This window comes from Mus musculus, chromosome 8, assembly GCF_000001635.26.
Source record: "Mus musculus strain C57BL/6J chromosome 8, GRCm38.p6 C57BL/6J".
Classification (NCBI taxonomy): Eukaryota; Metazoa; Chordata; class Mammalia; order Rodentia; family Muridae; genus Mus; species Mus musculus.
Window position 1 is genome coordinate 119,699,413 of NC_000074.6, and position 24,995 is coordinate 119,724,407.

Here is a 24,995-nt window from a genome sequence, read left to right on the forward strand (position 1 = left end):
GGGTTTTCCTTGTAGCTTTCCAGAGCACGCACTGGGCAGCCCGAAGTGTAGGACACCCCTCTCCGCGTTACAGGGTACCAGTGTGCTGCCGATGCAAACACGCTCTGTGCTGAGCCCTTCCGGATCACACTGTTTTCCTGGATCCCCAGTTTTCCTGGGACAGGGGGTGCTGTTCTGATCATTAGAAAGAGAGGAGTGTGCTCTACAGGTAAACATATCTTCCACAAGTGGCTGTGGCACCCCCAGTTTCCGTACTCCCAAAGGCGCATCTACATAGGTGTAGGTAAGGCTGTCTCAGCTTTCTGCTCTTATTTCAGTTACAGATGCGACCAGGTGGCTCAGAGAGGCCAGATGATTTGACTGGCCCCGAGCTGCTCTATCCCAGGTAAGGCTTTTAACTCAGGACTTTCTCCCTTTCAGGCGATTCTTATGCTCTGGCAGGTTTGGACAAGAATCAGAGCTCTGAGACCACACAGAGGCTTCCTGATCCTTCCTGAGCCGCTGCGGCTGACCCTTGGAGTTTGGGGTCCTGGCGCCAGCGGGGCGGGCCAGGCGTGCAGAGGGCGGAGCTGCTGGGCCCTGCCCAGGGGCGGAGCTCACCTGGGGACCAGGTAGACAGCTCCCCGGCAACCTGGCCGCCCGGGAAGCCTGGGCGCGCAGCAGCCGCGGCCTCGCTAGGGCCCCAGGGACGCGGGCAGGGACTGCGACCAGCCCCACGGCCGGCTGTGGAGCAGCCTGGACACCAGTTCACCATGGGGAGACGCCTCAAGTTTCTGCAGAAACTGGCCTTCTTGGGCCAGAACCACCGGTACAAGGCGCTGGAGAGGGACGAGGTGGAGACCCTGGTGAGTCTGGGCGATTTGGTATGAAGCGTGGAATTAGATCCCACATTTGTCCCCTGGGACTCTGTATCTGACCCCTGGGAACCCGTGGATCACTGGACTCTGAGATTCTTCTCAGCACCTCAGTTGACTCTGAAAAGAACCTAGCTTCGAAGTAAGCAGCTCCACCAGGCTCAAGGCGCAGAACTCAGCAATTAACTTGGTTAGGCCAGCCCATTTTGGGACCGAGAAACTAAGGCCGGTGCTCTTTAAGGGCATGGAGTTAGCAGGCCACCTAGCCAGAAGTTAACTTCGTTTTCTCCGATTCAGGGGAGTTTAAACTCCTCTACCCAGAGAGACAGCTGCGTGAACTTTTACAGAAAGGCTGCCGGGATTGAAAGGGATGTGGACCCAAAACAAAAACAAACAAACAAAAAAGCCACACAAAATCCCGCTCAAGTTTAAGAGTGAAAATTGAAATTTGAAGCTGTTTAGTAGGGCTCCTGTAGAGGGCTTTCCTCCACATCAATGTGGTTTTTAAAAAGCTGCTCTGAGCCAACGCATGGTAGCACATGCCTCTTATCCCAGCACTTGGGAGGCAGGGACAGATAGATCTTTGAGATAGAGACCAGTCTAATCTGTATAGTGAGTTTCAGTCCAGCCAGAGCTACACAGAGAAACCCTTTCTTAAAAAGCAAACCAGAACCCCACTCTGAATGGTATAATGTCTTTGAACCTTAAGGTAGCTTCTGGGCTAACCTTACAGAGCTTCAGTGCAAGAAGTTTCTCTACAGGACCAACAGCCATAACGTTGTTTCTGTGACTCTGATGGTGCCGTTGGGGTCCAGCCAGCACAGCTCCCCACCCCTGCCAGCTTTGTAAAGGCTGAGAGTGGAAACTCACAGCACACCCAGAACTCCATGCTTGTCCATGGGGAGCTGAGACCTGTGCTCTTTAAGGGCATGGAGTTCTCAGGCCACCTAGCCAGGGAGTCTTGTCTTGCCGAGGGGGAAGAGGGTCTAGGTTAAATTTGTAACAACAGAAGATGTTTTGTAATATTTCAATTTTATTTTCTCCCAAGGAATGCCATGGTCAAAACACTTGATGGTGTGGTTTTTAGATAACTATACATTTGTTTACAAAGGTTATTGTATGTGTCCGCGTTGGTGTTGATGTAAGAATTCTGGTCTTAGGGCTGTGAACCGCAGGACCCAAAACTATCCGTGTTTCTCTGCCACCTCATGTGTTAGTGGTGTACCATAATCCTTTGCTAATGCCAAGTGTGTCCTTACACGGTTTGTACTGTGTGGTTAGAAGGAGTTGGAATTGTATTTGTTGACACTGACAGCTTCCTTCCACCTTTTTCTGTCCTTCCCCCCCCCACCTTTTTTTTTTGCCTCTGTCTTTTGATGTTTTGGGCAAGGCTAGGGGCTCCTGATGTGTAGCCAGTTGTCATTAGAGAGAGAGATTCTAAAAGTGTGCAGGTGTGGGCTTGGTGAAGTCCACCTGGAGATGCTCTGAGCCAGGTGGACTTCATTCCCCTGAGCTGTTCAAAGGTCCCCCAAGCTGTTCAAAGGCAACCTGTCTGCAGGTGTATTTCCCACCTGGCCATACACTCTGTAGCACACTGAAAGTGAGGGAGCCTTGGGCTGTGATGACCAGTAGAGCAGACTTATGGGGAGGTCAGAGATATGGGCAGTCTTCAGAAAAAGGCCAGCTGCGTGGTGTACTGTCTCCAAAGCTGGCCTTACAAACACGAGGCATGCAATAAGGGTGCACAGTCAGGGTCTGGGGAGAGTGGAACTCAACGGTGGATCAATGCATACATCCCTGGCTTCCATCCTCAGTACCACAAGAAACCAAGCAACCACACTAAAAGCCAGTCTCCAGGAATGAGATGAAGAAAGAAGGCTGGGGAGACACTGCATCCTGCTGGGGCTGGATCGCTGTGGCCCCCACGAGGCTTTGGGGGAGGAACCCAATTCACTCTGGGATCGCTTCTGCAACCGTCGTGACTTGGCTTTACGATCATTTGGTCTGTGCTGTGTCCTAGGTGCTGGTTGGTTTCACAGCACGCGCAGCTGTCCTGAGACTGGCTGGGTCCCCTCCGAGGCCTTTGGCCTCCAGATGAACTTTACGACAGCTTTGGCACGGAGACGAGTGCCAAGGTTCCAACAGGCATCATTTGGTTCTTGCCGAGTATTGATTGGACAATCTTGGGCAGCGAAGAGGATAATACAACACGCAGTATTCACAAATTAGTTCGTGGGGAGGGGAGGAGAGTGACAGGTGAAAGAGGAAGAGATGCCTCATCAATGATCTTATTGATTCAGATGTGCAGAGGAAGAAAGCCAAGGAGCCTAGAAGGGGCTGAGAGAGAGAGATGGGGAAATCCCCAAGTTACAGGGGTCAAACAGATTTGAGGTTCAGCACCCAGCTGGTGAGGTAGCTCCCTTTTCCTGTGTTTCCAGAGTGACGAATGGACAGGTGTCTGCAAGACTCTTTGGTTTTGATGCTGGACAAAGCTCTCTCTGATGTCCTGCACAGTGGGAGAACACAAGACTAGAAATTCCTGCTCCTGAGAAGGCTGGGTGCCAGCTCCAGGGATCTTGGCTCTGCCCTCGAGGTTGCTCCCGAGGTGGGTGCGACTCCCACCTGTCCTGCTATCCTGACTATTGACCTTGTCACCCTTCTGGGCTCTCCAGATCTGAGATGGCATGTGTAGTGGGCACCGTGTCATTCGACCCAGGCACCAGCAACTGTCCTGTGATGGCTTGGGCTGAGGACAATGCTCACACTCTCTGCTCTTAGGCATCCATCCGGGTGGGTGGAAGCAGGTCACAGTTGACCTTGACTGTGGAGTGTAGAGTTTGGAGAGAGAGCAGAATCTGAGATTAACAGGAGTAGAAAGATGGGTGAGCCTGGCAGAGTGCCAGACAGGAGGAGGGACATACAGGGGCTGGTCTAAGAAGGTCAGGCTACACGGGGGACCCCACGAGCCTCGGCAGAAAGAATCTGTCCTTTCTATTTACAGTCATGGGGACCTTTGACTGGTTTTAAATCAGGACTTGGCAGTAGTTCACACATTCATAAACGTGCCAGACTTCAGAGACTTAGTAAAGAAAACAATCACAGATTTGTATGTTCAAGACCGGACGCTCAGGCTGGAGAAATGGCTTCTCTGTTAAAGTACTGGTTGCTCTTCCAGAGGACCCAGGTTCGATTCCCAGACCCACATGGCAGCTCTTAGCCATCTGTAATTCCAGTTCTAGGGGATCTATGTGCTCTTCCAACGTATAGGAACACTGCATACATGAGGTCACAGACACACACCCATATACATTAAAAAAATAAATACTAGTTAAAAATAAAAACAGGCAGTGGTGGCACACGCCTTTAATCCCAGCACTTGGGAGGTAGAGGCAGGTGGATTTCTGAGTTCGAGGCCAGCCTGGTCTACAGTGTGAGTTCCAGGACAGCTAAGACTACACAGAGAAACCCTGTCTCGAAAAACAAAATAAATAAATAAATAACAATGACCTAACCCTTGTCTAGCATGTGCAAGACCCTGGGTTCTATAACACACACACACATATATGTAGTATGTGTGTGTGTATATATATACACACATATCTATGTATATAACATATATGTATATATGTTAGTATATACTGAGCAGCTGTATGTGTGTGCACATGCATGTGCATGCATGTGTATGTATGTATGTGTGCTCATATGTGCATATGTGTGTAGCCTTTTTGATATGAATCATGTCATTTAAAGAAATCAGCAGTGAGAGCGGGCATTGTCCTCAGCCAAACCCAGCATACAACAGTTGCTGGAGCTGGAGCCAAATGAGAAGATGTCCATGGTACATAAAGAAATGAAATGTATAGACCACATATATGTATGTATATATGCTATATATCACAGAATTTATACATATTCTTAGCCTGAGGCTGACTCACACCCATCAGAATAGAACTCACCGATACACAGGGATCTTAGAGAAAAGGTTTGTACCCTCTTCCCCTTGTCATCTTAACAACTTACACTGGGGTGTGACTTCAGTTCACATTAACATTCAACTTGCCAATCAAAGGAGCCACAGGCTCCTGTGACGAGACCGAGACCCAATCCATGACGTGCGATGGCTGGTTCGTTCTCCACCCCTGGCTGAAGAACACCTTGCCCCCGAGCCTGGAGAAGATACTTGTGCTTGTACAACTGAGTGTTCCTGGCTCAGGGTCGCTCTCAAGGTGGCGGTCACACTGTGTGCAGAGCTGTGGTCTCACCTGGAGCCATGCAACTCTAAGCACTATGGCTGTGGCAGGCCTGTTTGCTGACCATGTGATCCTCTCTGCGGGACTCACTGTGGCCCAGCAGACAGACGGCTCAGTGGGGATTAGTAAAGGTAGCCTTAGAATACTCACGACGAACGCCACGTATGAGAACTTAAAACTTCTGCTGTACCTCTTCAGTTCCAGGAAGGAGCGCCAGGCTTAGTCTCCTCCATAGGGAAGGGATAAGGGGTGGCACACTGCTTGAGGGGACACTAGAGAGCAGGGCGGCAATTAGGGGCTCCCTTAGGCTGCCCTCCCACAGTAGTGGAAAGACTTCCAGCCAGATGTGCACATCTGTCATCCCAGCATTCTAGAAGTGGAGACAGGAGGATCTACCTTCAGTCACCCCCTGACTCCGTAGATAAATAGTTCAGGGAAAGCCTGGGCTACATGAGATCCTGCCAAAAATGAGCAGACCTGACATGATTCATATAAAAAATGCTACACATGCATGCACATGCATACACACAGATACACATGGACACACACATATACTTATACACACAGAGATACACATATACACAGAGATACACATACATACAGAGATACACATATGCACACACACATACACACATGCACACACAGATACACATGGACGCACATGTACACACATACAAACATGTTCATGTACACACAGAAATATACACATATGCACACATGCACACACATGGATACATACATGCAAACACATATACACATGCACACATGCATATGCACACATGCATATATACACATGCACACACACATACACACATGGACACACACAGCCTGCTCGGGAGTCCCTAGTTTTGTAATGTTTCCTTTGATGCTATTTTTTCCCCCTGGGCTCAGAGTTTGGAGTTGTGAGCTTGCTCACACCAAGAATGGCCATGTTCACACGTGTGTGTCGAATGGGATGTCACTATCTAGGAGCTTGCTAGTTTAAAGTGATCAGTCTCAGGCCTGTGACACCTGGCGGCAAGCTGACTGTGACCAATCGCTACAGAACTGGCTTGGCCACTTGCAGATAAGGAACATCTGGATTACAGGATGATGTTGCTTCACTTAGTTCTGTTGTATATAATAACTCGCTCCGGGGCTCCCTGGTGGTGGCAGGCAAGGAGCTGTGAACAAAGACAGGATTCATGTCAGGCACCTGCCTGTGGCTGGCTGCCTCTTTCTGCCCCTCTAACCTCTGTAGCTTACACAGCTGAGATCTGTGGTGTCTACATTCTCTTGTGTGTTGAGAATCTTGTCACTAGTGCTACCAGGTCTGTGCTAAGAGACTTAATTTAGTAAATTCTCAGGCAGCCTGAAGGTCCTGGAGAATGTATGACCATGACACCATGGTGTCTGTTTAGTCCTAACGCCACAAACCTTGTCCTGAAAGGTAAAGAAACCTAGAGTAATCGCTGAAGCCAGGATCGACACAGCTGAAGTGTTTGGTGTGTGTCTATGCATGGCCGGGGATGGGACTAGAGCTGGGATTTGGGTTTCCCAAGTATGAGTGAGCACAAGGCTATCTACCAAATGGATAGGTAGATCCTTAATAACTCCTTAATAAGTCAGCTACTCCCATCAGGCTAGGAACTTACCTGTCTCATGCTCAAAGCAGTCTGGCTTATAAAGGAAGAACCTCAATGTTGGAACTCCCCTCCTGCCCTGCTGATGACCAGTTGAAATGAGAGCTGGCAGAAAGTGCATCTGGAAACCTCCTAACTGGGACACACTGGGCCTTAGCCAGGGACCCTGGCTGAGTGAAGAGCTAGCTAGGGCTTTGCAGGAGCTGGGAGAGGTGGCTGTGAGTCTGAGCAGCTCTATCAGGACAGACCCCAGCCTGTCACATGAGGAGCCAGTGGGAAGCGGGAGGGGGGGACAACACAGGCTGTCATTCTTGGGCATCCCCACTCCCACTAGTTCCTGGCAGAGTTGCTTTGGTTCAGTACCATAGAGTGAGGGGCTCAGGAAAGGGGCTCGGCTCAAAGTGGTTAGGGCTGGTATGAGGGCAGAGCTGGCTGTCTTGTTCCTGGGATTGGGTGTGAAAGGAAAATAGATCCTTGTGCAAAAAAAGGAAGAGAGTGTTTCTGTCTCCCATTGTCATGGCTTTTACAAAATTTATTTTATTGGTTACTGCGTATATGTGTATCAGGTGCACGTTGGGCACAGCACACATGTGGGGGTCCTAGGACAACTTTGTGATGTTGGTTCCATTTTTTATATGGGTTCCGAGCTTGCAAAGCAGATGTCTTTGCCCACTGGTGAGCCATCTCACCAGCCTTGGGGGTCTTAAAAAGCCATGGTTAGTGGACAGGGGACGAGGGTGCCACAGCACATATAGGAAGGTCAGAGCACAACTCTGGGAGTTGGTTCTCTTGTTTCACCATGCAGGTTAGTGACAAGGCTCCTTTACCCACTGAGCTATCTCAATAGCCTTGTCTTGGGTTTGACTCTTCCTTAGGATTGCACTTTATGGATAATTACTAGACATGTGCAGAGACTCCAGAGAGAGGAAGGTCAAAGCTACTGGAATAGTGGGTGATGGGAAGTGGAACCCTGGATGAGCTGAGCCATCCAGCCCCACACTGAGCATCTATTTTTGTTCCCTTGAACTTCTTCCTTAGGTGGGATGGGATGGCTTACACCCAGGAAGCCTCAAAGTGGACATGTCTTGGGTTCTCATTGAAAAGGAAGGGGAAGATTAACACTGAAGCACAGTCATTGTCTGTCCAGAGGGGAAGGGGAAGATTAACAGTGAAGCACAGTCCTGGTCTGTCCGGAGGGGAAGGGGAAGTTTAACACTGAAGCACAGTCACTGTGCAGAGAGGAAGGGGAAGATTAACACTGACGAACGATTGTGTCTGTGCTGCCTCAGGCTATTCTGAGCAGTTTCTGTAGTGGTTTAAACTACGCGTTAAAAAATTATTTCGTGCATGCGGAGGTCAGAGGACAACTTACGAGAATCAGGTCTCTCCTCCGACCATATGGGTCACAGGACCTTGGTTTGACACCAAGGATCTTTCTTTCCTCGCTGAGCCATCCCACCCATCTCCTTAGAGGGCTTTGGACCTGTGGAACTTTGAGAATGACAGCAGGCAGGGAGCTCAGTACCATTCAGTGGGGCCTGCGGTCACTATGGCTTCCAGGGCTAGAGGGCTGGGGTCTTTCTCAGCTTCCTGCCGATGTCCTGTCTACAGGACCTAGCTGGGGGTGGAGGTTCAACAGTGTCGCTGATGGGTACAGAGGCCCCAGATGAGCCAGCCCATCCTTGGAGGAAGTTCTGTGTGTCTTACTGGGAGCCTGGGATGGAGGAACCAGCTCCTGGCTCCTCCTGAGCTGGAGAACACCATCTCTCTTGTCCCATCCTGGTCATTCTCTGAGGGCATCTTGTGTCCTGAGCTACTAAGAACTCCAACTGACGGACCACCCTCAGTGACCTTGCTTCACCCCAGTGCCTTCTCTTAAAGTCCTGACTGCAGAGAAGCCATATCCTGAGGCTGGAGTGGTGGTGGTCATGGGAGGAGAGGCCGTAAGTTCCTTACGGAAACATCTCCTGAGGAGTCCTTGTCCCCCCAGGAGCTGCAGCCACCGAGGGAAACCCATGGAGGATGTACAGTACTTGAAGTTAGGCCACGCCCCCAACTGTCCCCACATCTAGGCAGAAACTGCTCTACTGCAAGGCATCTTCCAGAACTTTCTGTTGACCTACTGGAGGGAAGAGAAAAGCAAAGCATGATCAAGTGTAGACAGGGGAGACATGCCCACGACTTGTGACTCTGGAAACTTCCAGAACCAAGGTCATCATTGCATCCATGATCTCTCTGAACAGCCACGTGTATGAGGCCTGGTTAGTTTGTGTGTCACCCACAAGACCACTCATGTATTCCCAGGGCTGATAAGTCTTTGCTTCTAGGCAGGTCAAATGTGTGTGTGTTGGGGAGTCTTGTGGGTATTGGGGGGTGGGGGTCTGACCTGAGACCACCCCCTGGCCCAGAGTTCCAGTTGCAGTGCCTGGCAGACCCATCCCTTCCTGGTGTATGAGGGAGGCTGAGGTGACTCATTTGGTATCTCCCTGGGTTCTGCTGTGTAAGGAGACACTTGGTCATAAGAATCAGTAAGAGTCGGATTCATTGCCAGGCTTCTGGGTTCTTCCTTTGCCCTGTCCACAGGCTCCTCATAGCTTTTAGGCCGCGTTAGCGGAGTCTTCATGGTCCTTGCACGTCCGCAGGCCACCCCTCAGCACCTGTGGAGAGCGATTTTGGAATGACCAGGAAGTTGTACTGACTAGCAGCCCCAGGGAGCGTGTGAGAAGTGCAGAGGCTTGGGCCTGCTTCACACCTCAGACACTGACACGGGAGGGTGACTCTGACACTCCAGGCCTCAGCTGGCCTCGGTTGCTCTGGTGCGCCCCGAGACCCAGCTCAGGTGCTCCCTGGACCGTGAGACCCACTTGACAGATTAGCAGCTTCTCATTGGTTAGACATCCTCTTCCTACCGCTCCCTCTCTGGAGTAAGTGAGCAGAGCGCCTGCCCTACTATAGAGTATCTGGAGGTAGGCCCGATGAGGGAGGGTGGAGCAGGACAGACAGACAAAGCCTGTGCTTCTGCTGTGCTATGGATGCTTTCTGGAGGAGGGGGTGGGGCTCGAGGAACCGGAGACTTGCACTTGGCCAGCCGCTCCTGAGTCACACACCCCACACACAGGCCATGGAGCCAAATGCATGGTCATGGTGGCGGATCCCAGGGGAAATGAAGTCTCTCTCTTCCTCCTCTGTGATCTGGGAGGTGGCTGTGCTCCAGGAAGCCCTGAGGGCAGGTGTCTCTGACTCACACACACACACACACACACACACACACATTCTCTCTCTCTCTCTCTCTCTCTCTCTCTCTCTCTCTCTCTCTCTCTCTCTGGTTTCTGCAGACTTCCCTCACAGCTGCTCCTTCCCAACCCCTCCCCCAAGCATGGAGGCAGTGAAATGTCCCGTGCACCCTGCCTTCTCTTCTCATTACATTCTGCCTGAGCCTCTTGTTCTTAAGTGTGGTCTCTGGAGTACCTGGGACTGGACGTGACCCTTCCTGCTTTGTCTTCCCATTTCCCCCCCTTTCTATACCTGTCCTATTTTTTCTCCTCATGAACCCACAGAAAATCTCAATGGCCACAATTCCACAGCTTCATTCCCACCACACACTTTGGCCCCATTTTCCTCCTGGGGCACTGTTAGCGTCCGTGTCGCTGTGTGACAGCCGGGCTATGGTGTGCAAGGGCGTTCTGGTTCTTCGCTATGAAGACTGTGGGATATGTTGCAAGAGTCTCTGGCCCAGGCTGCTTTCCTGTAGACTGCATTGCTCCACCCAGCCCTGTGAGAGCTTGTGTAATGCCTTCACATCCCCACACCTGAACCTACCCTCTGTGCAGTGGGGTAAATGGTGCACATCTGAGGCGCCTCCTGGGGAAGCGTGATTAAATAGAAGATTAAATATTTAGATCATTAAGTCGCGATTAAGTATTAAGTAGGGGGTGGAGCATTGAGGGCGCCACCTGAGGGCTGTTCATGTGTATGTCCCCACACACACCTGCATGGAGGTCAGGCCAGAACCTGAGTTGTGTTTGTCCCTCAGGACATCATATTTTGTCTCCCACTGGCCTGAAAATTGCCAAGGCTTCTAGGCTGGCTGGCCAGAGAGGGATTCATCTGTCTCTGCCTCGAACCTGCCTCCTTCCCAGGACTGCTTGGTGTTTTGTTTTGTTTAATTTAGCGAGGTTTATGGAAATTTAACTCGGATCCTTATGCTTATAAGACTCAGTCCCCGTTGTTAGTCTTTAATTATAGGTAGGTGTTATTACATGTCTCTGTCTACCTTCAGTGAGACATCTCAATTCCCCTGCCCCTCAGCTCCCCCAATGTTCTCCTCCCCCAAATCCTGCACCATTGCTAGGCAGGCATATTCACCTTGGATGGTGTCTATACCTAGCTAGGTTCCTTTCCCATTTTGATCTCTTAGAGGGGGTCCCAGAGGTCCCGAAATTTCAAGAGCTTGTCTATAGTTAGACAACTTGCCTGGGGATTTGAAGGCTGATCCTCTAACATGTAAGTTTTACTTCTCTGTGCTGGATATTTTTCTCTTAGGCTCCTCAGCCTCTTTTCGAACTGTTTTATGCAACTGGCCCCGTGGACACGGACTGTGTGTGAGTGAGTGAGTGAGTAAGCCAGTCACTCTTCCTGTCTCTTCCTGGCCAGATGAATCCCAGCCCTCAACACTGCTCCAGCCAGGGACCTGGGACCAAAGGCTCCCAAGACCAGGGATCAGAGATGGAACCTCACTGAAGTTAGGGGTCTGATGCTGCCCACAGGGAGGCCCTAGGCATTGAATGGAAGAGGCAGGCAAGTTTTTCCCAGGGCTGGAGGAAAGCCACCTTTATCTATTGGTCTCCAGAAGAGGTGGCCTCACGACCAGCCGGTAGAGCCTGAAGCTGAAACCAGGGTGGGACTCTGCTTCCAGGAACACAGGCTTGGTGCTTCCTGGAGTTGCCTTCCCTGTCATCCTGGACCCAGCTCAGGCCTTGTTACTTCCTGCTGTGCAGGTCACAGCAGGTCTTAAGGAAACCCACCTTGTATAGCTGATCCCAGAAGGAGTGGATGACCTGGAGCTTCCGGCTCTGTCTGTGAGGCAGGGCGGTGGACAGGTGGCACCACTGCCCAACAGGAGGTAGGCTCAGTGCTCAGGCCTCCTGATCCTGGGACACCACTTGCCCCCTTCAACAAAGTGGTCACTGCGAATCACCAACCTTTCGGACAGACTTGGAAGCCGGTACTCGCCGGCTTGGCAGCTGTGCTGGACCAGATGTGCTCAGTAAATATGCAAACTGGGTCTGCAGCCGTAAGGGGGACATGTTTGGAGACCAATAGACAGACACTGAATGTTCTTCATCCAGATACTTATAGTTAGTACATGTCTATGCTGACCACCTCACCTTCACCCTTGCCACCCCTATTTGGGCACAAATTACATGATGATCCATTACCCTAAACACTTGAAGATGTTTATTCTTAATTGCAATAAAGATTGTATGGTCCTCTCTGTATCTCCACTCAGCCTCGGGCACATTCATGTGGCCTCACTGGGGTCTGGAACTTCCTTGTCACCTGCTATATGCAATGGTTCCTTGGTTTTCCTGATCTTTCAGGTCCCTGGCTGTCTTCCAAGCTCAGTAGAACTTTTTAGTTTTTCAAGTCAAGGTTTCTCTGTGTAGCCCTGGCTGTCCTGGACTTTCTTTGTAGACCAGGCTGGCCTCCAATTCACAGACATCCACCTGCCTCTGCCTCCCAAGTGCTGGTATTAACAGTGTGTGCTACCATGCTCATCTGAGGTCCCTGAAGATCTTAAAGATTCCAAGCTTATAACTTTGTGGAATATTCCCCCCATTTGGGCTGGTCTGGTGTTTCCTCAGATACACATTAGGTCTACTCTCTAAAGGGCCTTGTGGAGGGTGTGTGTGTGCTCACTGTGTGCTGAGGTCAGCCTTGAGTTGGGCGTTTCCTCTATTCCACTTTCTGAAACTGAGTTTCTCACTGAACTTGGAGCTCGCTGTTTCTGCTGCATCGTCTGCCTCTGCGCCCCCAGCACTGGGACTACAGACATGTACCGCTGTGTGTGGCTTTTACATGCATGCTGGTGGGCACTGAACTCTGATCCTCATGGCTGTGCTCCAAGTCCTTTACCAGGTCCCCAGTGTCCTTGTGATGCTGAGTGTCCCATTGCTGGTGGTGGCAGCTCCTAGCCTGAACCAGGACTGATGTGTCCCTCTCTGGCCTGCATGGGTGATGCTTGCCCGAGGAAAAGCGTGATGAGTGATGTCCCAATCCCACTGTTCAGCCACTTCCTGTGCCGCCTCTTCTCCCCGCCCCTTGAGTCATCCCCACATGTGTGAGCACATGCATTCTGGTTTGACTCTGTTCGTGTCTGCTGCTGTCAGTATTCACTGCGGCTTGCTCTAGGTGCCCAGTTTTGGCTTGTGAGAGACCCTTCATAAGGTCCCCTTGTCCTTCTAGCCTTCCCCAGAAGCAGGTGAGCCCGTTGAAATGGGAAGAAATACTAAGCTGGACTCACGAGAAGCAGCCTTGTCTCTTAGATCCTGGTGTGCATTTTGCTTAGGCCTCTGGGTTGAGAAACAAACAAAAAAATCTCTCTGTCTTTGCTAATGGGATGAAGGGGGTGTGTGTATGCACACACTGTTTGTCTATACTCAGCCTTGTGTCTGTGCATATATACACCCGTACATTTCAATCCCATAAATCCCAAACAGCCCGTGTCCACTCCCTGAGCACTTCTTGGTTACAGGGCTATTTCTGAATCACATGGTTTACCTGTGTGTGAGCGGTCTCCTTCCCTTGACAGCTATGTGTTGGTTTCCAATTACTTTGGCTGCCACTCAGCCCAGCTGTGTCCCCTGGTCCCTGGCAATGCTGTCCCTCTTGAACAGCACACATGGTGGGTCATGATGTGTCTTACTGAGAGCTGAATTCTCCTTTAGGCCTTGCCTCATACACACACACACACACACACACACACACACATGCACACACGCACACGCACCCCTCCACATGCTTACAGGTGCATACACATCCACATACATACACTCACACACACACACGCATAAGTGCACACATACCTGCATGCATGCAAATACATGCATGCACATGCATACTCTAGACACCACTGCAGCCCAGGCAGGAGCTCGTTGTCCGCCTTGACCTTAGGCTGCAGCTGGGGCTGTCTCTCGGCAGTCTCGGCTGTATGCTCTTACTGAGTTCATACCACAGGGTGGCTCACCAGGATTTAAGAAAGCCATGGGCTTTGCTGAAGGAGGCCCAGTGGGCAGGTGGGGAACCAGAATTTGAATCCTGAGCAAGCAGCCTCCAGTCTAGCCACAGCTCCCTGGGTTGTTGCCTTGAGGAATTTTTCCCACTTGATACTAAAAAGCACCGGGCCCTACTGGACTCGCTTGCAAAATCTGTCCCTTTCCTTTCTCTACCACACGTACACTATGTCAGGAGACCTGCCTGCTAGGAGACCTGCCTCTCAGGAGACCTGCCTCTCAGGAGACCTGCCTCTCAGGAGACCTGCCTCTCAGGGTGCGTAGGACCTGAGGCTCTTCAAGAACTGCTCTCTGCCCTGCAGCATACCCTCGGGGCTGGCTGGGGAAGAATGGGAGCTTTTTCTCATAAGCCCCTTTCCCTAGAGAGCTGGGTCTTATGGTCTCTCAGCCTTTCTTTCTGGGGAAGCAGCTGCCCCTCTGTCTATTCCCGCCCCCAGGCAAGGCAAGACTGCCTCCCACTTTGAATCAGTAACTCTTACACGTAGTTCAGGACTCACAAAAGCACAAAACCACTCCACATTGTCCCTGCCTTTAGCTACCAGGTTCCCAAATTCAAAGGCCACTAGAGTCCCCACTGACTGGTGGATTCTGGCAGAAGCATTTTCCTTCCACCTTCTTTTCCTCCGTGTTTTGTATGGGTCACCTTCTTGACAGCAGCCCACACGTCTTTTTCCCTTCTTTATCTCTCATTAACGGCACCACTGTTTGGGGAAGACTCTGTGGAAATGTCCATTATAGCTAAACACCTGCTGTGGGAACTCATAGTTTTGTGTGCCTATGACATAACAGCCCAAACTGGGCGCAGCCTACATGCCCACCCCTCCAGTCAACTAATAAATCGCCAAACCAGACTGCTATATACTATATACTGATGGAATGAAACACCCGTGGTCCCACAAAGCGACAGAGAGTAACCTGCAGTCGCTGGTAGATAAACAGCCACTCTCACAAAGACAACAGGAGGGCTGGGGTCCCTGGGTGTGACAGTTCTCTGGGTTTCTGGAGCAGGCAGAGCAGATTCATGTATAAAGCAGAATTTAATATTTCTGGAAGGCAGTGTGTGAGAGATGCCCAGTGCCAGGGGGATTCTGGGACCTGTACGTTCCATCCTGGTTCTGGGCAGTGCTCACTCAGGCGCATACACATGTGAGGGTCCAGACAGCTGCTTGTGATTTGCACGCCTGGCTGTGGCAGGTATTCTTCAATGTACAGTTAACTTTTTCAATCGGGGAACTCGGAGAGGTCTTCTTTCAGGGTCAGCATTGGGCCATGCGTCCTGGTGGTCTCCTGGTTGGCCAGTCAGCCCATCAGTGGGTGTGTGGGTTGGTGCTAACCCGGAACTGTTATAAACAGCGAGGCTCTGCAAAAACCCTTCTGAGAGAAGGTCTGTCTGAACAAGACATGAGCAGAGCATTTCCAACATAAATGGCATCCCATACCCTGCAATGGGGACTGTCCTGGTTCATGCCCCACAGCTGTGTGTGAGAGTTAAGCTCTCCCTGGCACCAGAGCTAGTGTGTGGATATCCTCGGCTTTATCATGGGATTGGCAGCCTTAGTCCACATCCTTTTTCCAGTTTTCGTTTAAAAAAGAGCCGAATGGACGGTTGCTTTCCGCTTTCACAGGCCAGAGACTCACATTTCTCCTGCAGCAGTTTTATCTCCAGATGCTGCATAGCATACAGTGCTCACCCTGTGTGTTAGGAAGCCCATTCTCCTTTATATCCAGGATTTGAATGCGTTTCTTAATCTGAGTTTTATCTTGTACATAGAAAGTCCTTTCTCACTCGGAGATGCTAAGAAAAAGGCGGGCCCCGCTTCCTCTTGCTCTTGGATGACTTATCTTTGTCCTTGTGTTTTTCCTTGTTGATTTAAGCGGAGGTGCTTGCGTAATTTCTTGGCATAGCACAGGAACTGTGGTCTCCCAGGCAGCGGGCAGGGTTCTCTGCATTCAGGAGGAAGCCGGGAAGCCGGGAAATAAGGGAAGAAGCCAACGAAACATGGTTAGGGTAGAATCACGTTGGCTGCAGAGGCCGCTGCACAGGCACTGGCCTCTGTAGGGAGGAGGGTGGTGCCACCGTAAGGGACATCCTGTGCTGTGACTGCCACTCCCTGCCTGCTCCTGTGCCTATACCTTCTGACTGCCTCCTTGTGCACAGCTGTGCAAGCAGCTACCATGGTCACTGGCGTTCATGTTATAGCACCTTCCATTTTGCGTGTACGATGCTGACATTCCTGCATTAAGTGAGACTGTGGCCGCCCCCTCTCCCAGGAGGCCAGTGGAGCGGTGTGGGAGACCTGTGTATTGGTCAGCAGGACTGAGTGTCTGAGTACAGGGAGGTGCTGGAGCATGGAGCTCAGCAATACCATTGTTGCTTTGACCTAACACAAACTTCCACCACTCCAAGCTACACCCATGTGTTCCTTAGTGCCTGGAGGACAGAGGCCAACCTGGGTCTCACATGCAAAAGTCAGTCTGACCAGGGTGGCTTCTTGTGCTGGTTTGGGGGGTTGGGGGGACTATTTCCCTGCCTCTCCCAGTTCCGGGAGGCCACCTGCTGTTCTTAGCTTGTGACCCCTCCATTTTATCATAGAGTTCAATGGCTCCATCAAGACAGTACCACACATCTTTCAGTGTCTCTCAAATTCTTCACACCTAGTGTCATTGCAAGATATACACACACACACACACACACACACACACACACACAAGACTTATGGCTTTAAAAAAAATCACTGTATTTTTTTTTTAAAATAGGACTTTGCTATGTAACTCACACTGGCCTTGAATTCTTAGCAATCCTCCTGCCTCAGCTTCCCAAGTGCTGAGAATGCACATATAAGCTCAGTTTGAGTAAATTTTTTTTGCAGTAGATGTGTATCTCAGTTTTAATATGCACAAAGGAATTCCTGACTGTTTATCTAGATGTCAGAGGTGACAGGGCCCCTGTACTCTTTGTTTATTAAGCCTGGTGCTTTCTCTAGGACCTTAGTTTCTGAAAGGAATCCTGCTGTCCCCTCATCACCTAGATTTGGGACTTCTTGGGTCTTCCCTTTCCTTTTGTCCAATAGCCCACTGCAGTTCTGTGATGCCTCTGCTGTGATGGGCCTTATTACTCAGAGAAAGAAACTGAGGCAGGGGTCAGTTTCTCACAAATATGTTGGAGGAACCCACGTGATATCAGTCCCAGAACAGGACAGAGATTCCTGGGGTCTAAGTGAAATGAATGGGGCCTCTGTGCTGGACAGACGGGGAGGCAGAGAGAACGGGACAGAGCTGTTGAGCCTGTGTCTTCCATGGGAGACCATATTTGTCCTTTGTAGGTTCCAGCCTGAGCCTGCTGCTGGAGGAAGCTTCTCTGAGAAGTCTCTGTGTCTTGGGCTGTTGCCTCAGGGTTCCACATGGGAACAGCAGGCTGTTTGCTGCAGGCAAACATCACTCTGGGGTCACAGAGGAGGCATGGGGCAGGGAAGGTCAGGTAGTATGGGATTCTATTGTACCAAACCCACAGAGGTCAAACCTCAGAGAAAATAAGGCTATGTTTGAGAAGACTGGGGAGGAGGGGTCAAGGGGAGCAGACAGGGGTGGGGTGGGGGTGGGGTGGAACAGGACACAGAATGGGGACAGACATCTGAGGGAGTGTCAGTTACCATAGCCAGGTCATGAGACATGGGTGTGTCTGATAGCAGCCAGGATCTAAGTGTCACCAAGCCTGTGTGTGAGGTATGTGTATGTATTTGTGTGTGCACATGTATATATGTCTGTGTATGCCTTTGATTGTATGGGAGTATTTGTATATATGTGTATTTGTGTGTGTATGTATGTATATATGTATGTCTGTCTATATGTATGTATATGTGTGTGTGTGTATGTATGTGTGTGAACACACATGATGTTTCAAGGTCACAGGATACTGCATTTGGAAAGTGAGTGTGGCTTAGCCAGAGGGAGAGGCACGGGTGTGCTCACACCAGGGCTGTCTTCCCATGCGACAGGAGCAAGTGTAAGGAGCTTGGATGGGCACTGCAGGACTAGAGCCAACAGTCCAGTGGCACATATTTCTCTGTAGAGGGAATCTGCACCAAGCTCATTATTGGCATGGAGGCATTCCGGGGACCACAGAGCCTGGCGAGGAGCTGTGTCCTTACCGCCAGGCTCTGGTTTCTGATACCAGACGCAGAATCCCAGAGGTGAATGTGGTTGCTGGTCCCTATAACAAATGGGCTGTCAGGTGCTAACTCTTGCTTGGGGTGCTGCCTTGGAGAGAAAGGACGAGGAACTTGGATTCCACCTCAGCTGAAGGAAGATGCCACCACCTCTTCCCTTCCTCCTTCCCAGTTCCCAGTGACGGCCTGAGAAGGAAGAGATGATATCATGTCCCCGTGTCAGCATTCTGGGAAGAGCGCTGTAAACATCTTGATGTGCCCTGGCGCTGAGGTCTGTCTGTTGTCGCAGTGTCCCGGGCCTCTGGGCATTTGATGTGCCTTGGGGTCTGGGCACAGATCTCAGCCCTGGAGAACCTAACAGGTGGCCTCTACCCGTTTCCTGGAATTATTTAGAAAAGCTTGTAGAACTAGGGTGTGATACCACATATTGCCACAGGGGGCACTCTCTACAGTTTATGCTTAACCTGGATTCCCACCGTGAGGTCATGTCAAATGTCACCCTAACCCTGCTAAAGAGGTTGTTTCATGCAGCTGGTCAGATCATTGAGACGGCAAAGTGCTCTGATGCACAGACATGAGGATCTGAGCATGGTCCCCAGGCCCACACAGACATGAGTATGGTAGTACACATGTGGAATACATCTGTAACCTAACCCGGGCACCAGTGTGCAGAGCCAGGTGGAGTCTCAGGGTTCAGGGGCCAGCTAGTTTTGCCAACAGGTGAATCCTTGGTTCAGTGAGAGACCCTGTCTCTTAAAAAAAACCTGAACACAATGATGAAAATCCCACATGTTAACTACATATATGCACATACTATACACATACATGTTGACCATATGTATGTGCACAGAACACATACATAACACCACCCACATACCATACACACCCTAAAATATAACAACCCGCCATACATATACCATACACACATACAACAACATACATAGTCATACAATGCTACCACATACATACCATACACACACTAGAATATAATAATGAAAACATACCATACACACACCATACACACAAACAACAACACGCGTACTCATACACCACCACCACACACATACCATACACACACTAGAATATAATAACATACCATCCGCATACTGCGCATACATACAACACCACACGTACTCATACAACACTATCACACACATACCATACACACAGAAACATGATAATAACAACAGACAAAGGTTATTTCCAGACAGACGTGCCAGTAATAGCCAATGACTATAAAGAAACCCCGCCTGCCCCTAGCAGAATGGCTGGGAGCTGAATCTATCCGTGCTGAGGAGATCTGAGCACCTGTAGAAAGAGCAGTCATCCTGCACACTGTCACCAATGTGGAGAGAAAGCACGGGCAGAAGATGCTGGGCACACGGCTGTCTCTGTAGAGCTCACGTTGGAAAAACTACTTTGGGTGGTTGGAGAGGGAGATTGGGGACTGAAGCTGCCTGTCTCCTGATGTAGAAGCAGACGTGGGTTGGCGGCTGTATTGGATGAATACTCACTTTGCATATGTGTGCCCTGCTTTACCAGAGCCCTCCTAGCAAGATGTCCTGTGCTCACCCGCCACGCTGTTCTCTCCACAGATTGATGAACAGTGCGAGCTGAAAGCTATCGAGAGAGAAAAGACCGTCGCTGCTCTGCCGCCCGGGGAAGCTTGCAAATGCAGCAGAGAGGAGCTGGCCAGAGCCTTCCATGTAAGAATTTCGTAACTGTATCTATTCCTTTTATCATTGTCCTTACCAAAACACCTTCCAAGAGCAGCTTACAGGAGGGGCTATGCTGACTCACAGTTCCAGATAAAGTATAGACACAGAGACAGAGCGTGAGGCATCTGGTCACACTGCATCTGCAGCCAGGAGTCCTTCCACCCACTGCTCCTTTGGCAATGACACAGAGACCAACGCTGTTAGGAAACTGCTCAGCCTTGCTTCCTCCAGCCTCTTGTCATCGGGGCTCAAGCTCTCCGCCACACCTGCCTCTCACTCTTTATCTTTTTTGGCTCGGAGATGCCAACTACAGACATCAAATTCTCACGAGTGTCTGAGGGATGCAGAATTTGTGAGCAGTGTAGGAGAGGTACCAACTCTGGCCTAGGAGTCCAACCTCTGGGACATCCGGATGGAGCCAACATCATATCTTTAGCTTATGTTACTTGGAACACCAGGCAGACTGGTGACACTCGTGTGTGCACACATGTGCACGCATGTTTGTGTGTATACGTGTGTGTGTGTTGGTATGTTGTGTGCATGCACATATGTATGAACTGCATGTGTGTACAGAAGTGTATGTGCATGCATATATGTATTACATGGGCAGATATGATCCTATGCATGGGTATTGGGATGTATGTAAGTGTACATGTATGGGGATTTGTACATACATGCATAGGTGCCCAGTGTCTGCTTCCCTTTTGGGGTAGACAGGCCATGGCACACCAAGCTGGACTGGAGGGAGGGAAGCCTAGCCAGGTGTGGGTGAGCGCAGGGCAGGATTACAGTAAGCAGTGTGTGGGGGGAGGGGTAATGAACAACACCTGGGAACAGCTTCGGAGAACTGGCTCCACTTATTGAGGGATATGGTATTATTTATGCCCGTGAAGAGGTGGTCGGGGTCTCTGGGGCCAGGTCTGTGTGGCTGTGTACCGCTGGCAGGGGTGTTTGAAGATGCTTCATCTACATTCTCAGGGGCTTGTAGGTGGTGGGGAGGGGAACCTTTTAAGGTTAAACAAGGTAGTGAAGCCAGGTAACTGGCAGGGTAATAAATTCTTACAAGAGTTGATGGTCAGGGAGCCGGGTTTATGGTGTCAGGTTGGGAGGAGGCAGATGGCCAACTCCTGGCAGCCTCATGTTTGAGATATCCATTGTTGAAGTTCTCTCGACCCTTCCTCTGTAACCCTAGGCCATTAGGGTCTCACAGCCCCTCCTGTTTGTTTTATAAAGGAGCAGTATCGTCATAGTCAACGCCTGTGTTAGGAATGGTTTGATACTGAACCAGAGCCTGACTGGCAGTGACATTTCATACTGGCCTGTAGCCTGTATGAAATGAAAGTTTGTGTCAACAGTGATGAAGATGTATTTTTTGGCAGCCCAATTGGGGAACGTGGGTGACATCCATTTGCCAGAGGGCATCGGATTTGGTGGGTCTGTAACGCAGGGGGAGTGATATGATATGCAGAAGAGGGATATGCTTTTAGCATCCTTTGAAGCTGAGCAAGAGGAAGGTGGGGGAAATGGGTGTGAAGCCCTTGTGTGTGTGTGTGTGTGTGTGTGTGTGTGTGTGTGTGTGTGTGAATAGAATCAGCCTGATTGTTTAGGAGAGACCTGGTCAATGAGGACATTTCCCTTAGAGTTGAGACCTGGCAGAGAGCCATGAGATCTTATGTGCTGGATGTGCAGGGGAGATGCCCTTCCTTCAAGTGTCTTCTCCTGCAGGGACAAGCCCATTTTCCTACTCCCCCTCCCAGCCCCCCAGAAGATGCCGGCTCTCACCAGGCACCTGTGACTTCGCTCTTTGGTCCTCTCTGGGTCTGACTGTGTGTTCACCCTACATTCCTATCTCCTTTTAGGTGGACCTGGACAGCGGCCTGTCAGAATTTGCAGTGGCCCAGCGCAGGCTGGTCCATGGGTGGAACGAGTTTGTCACAGATAACGCTGAGCCCGTGTGGAAGAAATACCTGGATCAGGTAGGGGCAGGACATCCTTCTCTGTGGTCACTAGGGGCCCTGGCCAGGAAGGGCGGGTCAAGTATTCATTCTTTAAATATTGATCCTGGGTGTCCTTGGACAGGTTGCATCTGGGGTGAGGGGTGAATACATTTTAAGATAAACAGTTCTGTGCTCCTGGATGCTCTGAGACTCCAGAAGGAACTCTACATAGGTGACTAAAGATCTAGGTGTCCATAACCCTTACTAGCAATCATGGGCACTAGGGACAATTGCCACACACCAGGCATCATACCGATGTAAGTAAATAAGTACTGTCGATTTATTTTATTATCCCCCCTAAAGCCATTTGCGGTGGGGGAGTGTGACAGAGGAACAGGAAACCTTTTCCCATGGCACACAGATTTGCCAGAGGAAGCAAAGAGAGACATGGGGTATCCTGGCAAACCAGCATATCAGAAGGCCAAGAAAGAATTAAGAAAGAGTGTGCCTCAAGAGGCTATAGAAGTGAAGGTTATTGTCAGGCTGGAGAGACGGCTCAGCCAGGAAAGTGGTTTTGCTATATGAGTACAAGGACAACCTGAGTTTGGCTTCTAGAATCTACTCAGTTTAAAGCTGAGTTTGGTGCTGTGCGGTTGAAATCCTAGTACCAGGGAGGTGGGGACAGGTGGATCCAGCCAGCCTAGCTTATTTAGCCAGTTCCAGCCTAGTAAAAGATAACACACACGCGCACACGAATACGCATGCACACAGGGCAGGAGGGAGGGCAGGGGCGGGGGGGGGGGCAGGCAAAGACAGAGAGTGACACAGACACACCCCTGTGGTTCTGAACTTCAAGTTTACCCGCTCATCTTGGGTACAGGAGCCCAAACTCACCCAGCAGAAGGCTGTGATGCTGAGGTCATTCATACCCCTGCAGCCTGTCCCTGGGTACCAGCCCATCTTAGCTGATGAGCTCCGTGCTGGCCTGGTGCTGACCAATCTACATGCCAAATTCGTAGCTACCATTAGGGAAAGGGGAATGACTACAGAGGCCCGTTCTGGTCTAGAAGTTTGTATTTTTACCCCAACCCAGTGCTAATCCCAGTGACCAAGCTGAGATCTCCAACATCTCAGGCTTCCAGGTAGTTGCTCTCCCTTCCTCCTCCCCCCATTTCTCATTCCAGCCCAGGCCTTCCCTCTTCGCGTTTGTAGACTCCAGGGCTGGCCTAGGCTGCAGCCACCCTCTGATTGGTTCTATGTTTAAAGCTTTCTTGATTGGTTGGTCCAAGGACCAATCATAGTTCAGGAAGCGTCCTCTTCTAGTGGGTTTCACCCAGATCACCACCACTGCGTTGACTTGACGCTTTTGGAACCAAAACTGGGTTATAGGCACTGGGGTGGATCTGGCCAAACCCAGAAGAGTCAATGTCCAGGCAGTGGACGCTACTGGAAATTAGAGCCTAAGGATGGAGGCTCAGAGCAGCCAGGGCTTAGGCAGCTCTGCCCCGTTGGCTTTTGCCTAGATGCTCAGCCTGTCTTTTCCTCTGGAGCCCTCTGCTTGCACACTGAAAGCTCCCTGCAACACTTCTCAGGAAACCCCATAACAAAGCCTCTCTCTCTCTCTCTCTCTCTCTCTCTCTCTCTCTCTTTTCGTGGGCTAAAGGCCGGCTCACCTATCTCTTTCCTCTTACGTTCAAGGACACACCTACCGAAAGTGGCTGGAGTCTATGGCCCTATGGGCATACAGATTCTTTCTGTACACCCTGCATCCCTTTCTTACATCCACTAAACTTTGATGAGGCAGCCATGGGGGAACCCTCCTTTATGTCTTCTTCTGTGGCCAGTGGATTGGCTGCTGAGTATCAGGAAGGGTATGAACGAGACCCACTCACAGCTTTGGGTGTCTGGTCCCCTTAAATGGCTTGCGACGATCTCTGGAACATGGTGGGGTCTGGAGAGAAGTCGTCTGTATCCTATGACATTGCTCTTATGGAGCACACTGCACCCTTCTGGATGAATCGATTTGTGTATTTTGGAGGGAGGTCTTGGGCTTTGTGGGGATCAGTCCCTTCTCCTTGTCGGTAGACCCCACCCCATGTGTCTCAGACCCAATTCCAGAGCTTGAAAGCATCCCACTGTGTGGTGGGATTCTCTCTGAAGGACCGGTTTATCCCCATCCCTTCCCATTCGTCCTCATCCCTCCTCCATGCAGCCAGGAGGGGAAGGAGAAACTTCTGCTGGGCTGGGAGCCATCCCTGAAACCGCACAGCCAGTGTTTCTCCAGCCCACCAATACCAAATACTATCGCATCAGCCTGGTTCCACTGGCAGGGGCCACTTATTGGGCACTGGGCTGGCTACTCTCATGCCATGATTCCAAAGATCCAGAGGCAACTGGACATGGAGACTCTTAATTCCAACACTCAGAAGGACTGCTGTGAGTTCTGCATCAGCCTGTGCAAGAGAGTGAGATGCTGACCCAGAGATCTTAAAATAGCCAGGCACGGCATGGATGCCTGTGGCCCCAGGCACTTGAACATGAAAAGGACCAAGAATCCAAACTCATTCTTGACTGTGTGGCAAGTCGAGGGGAGAGTGAGCTAAGGAGACTCTATCTCAAAAATGAAAGTGAAAGAGAAAATGGGGAGGGGGAGGGAAGGGGAGAGGAGAAAGAGACAGACAGACAACATTCCTGTGCACTAGGAACTAGAGGCTGGGAGAAGTCGGAGGTGTTTCCAGATTGTGAGTCGGTGGTGGAGACAGGCAGGGGAAAAAACCAAGATTCCTGAGTTCTTGTCCACACCACTGGAGCCTGTGCTGGGTCATGAAGACACTCACTGTGTGTGACATCCAGGGTAGGTGAGGCCTGTGATCGCAGGACTGTCACCTCCCAGCTGTCAAGTACAGATGAGCTGGTAGGATCAAAGTGTCTTTGTGCCTCTGGTGTGGAAGAGGTGTTTGCTAGGGCCAACTCGGGGCTGCTGCTTGAGCTGCCTCAACCCAGCAGGTCCTCCCACAGAGGCTAAACATGACAGCTCCAGGGGTGATGGCGGGGCTCAGCCCCTTCACGTGTCACACCAAAACACACTGCCATGCTTCTCACAGGCTGTGGGACCCATGCACTGGGCTATATCTCCTTTTGTGCTTTGGCCACTAG

The 24,995-nt window shown here is 50.6% G+C and overlaps 1 protein-coding gene across 1 annotated transcript in view; it reads left to right on the top strand.

The window, feature by feature from the left end:
- The first annotated feature begins 596 nt into the window (after positions 1-596).
- Atp2c2 (ATPase, Ca++ transporting, type 2C, member 2) overlaps positions 597-24,995 on the top strand; it is a 57,710-nt gene continuing 33,311 nt past the window's right edge. Inside the window, exons 1-3 of the mRNA NM_026922.1 lie at positions 597-845; positions 19,780-19,890; positions 21,762-21,878. Of these exons, the coding sequence (NP_081198.1) occupies positions 753-845; positions 19,780-19,890; positions 21,762-21,878 (321 nt within the window). The 5' untranslated portion in view covers positions 597-752. The remainder of the gene's footprint in view (positions 846-19,779; positions 19,891-21,761; positions 21,879-24,995) is intronic.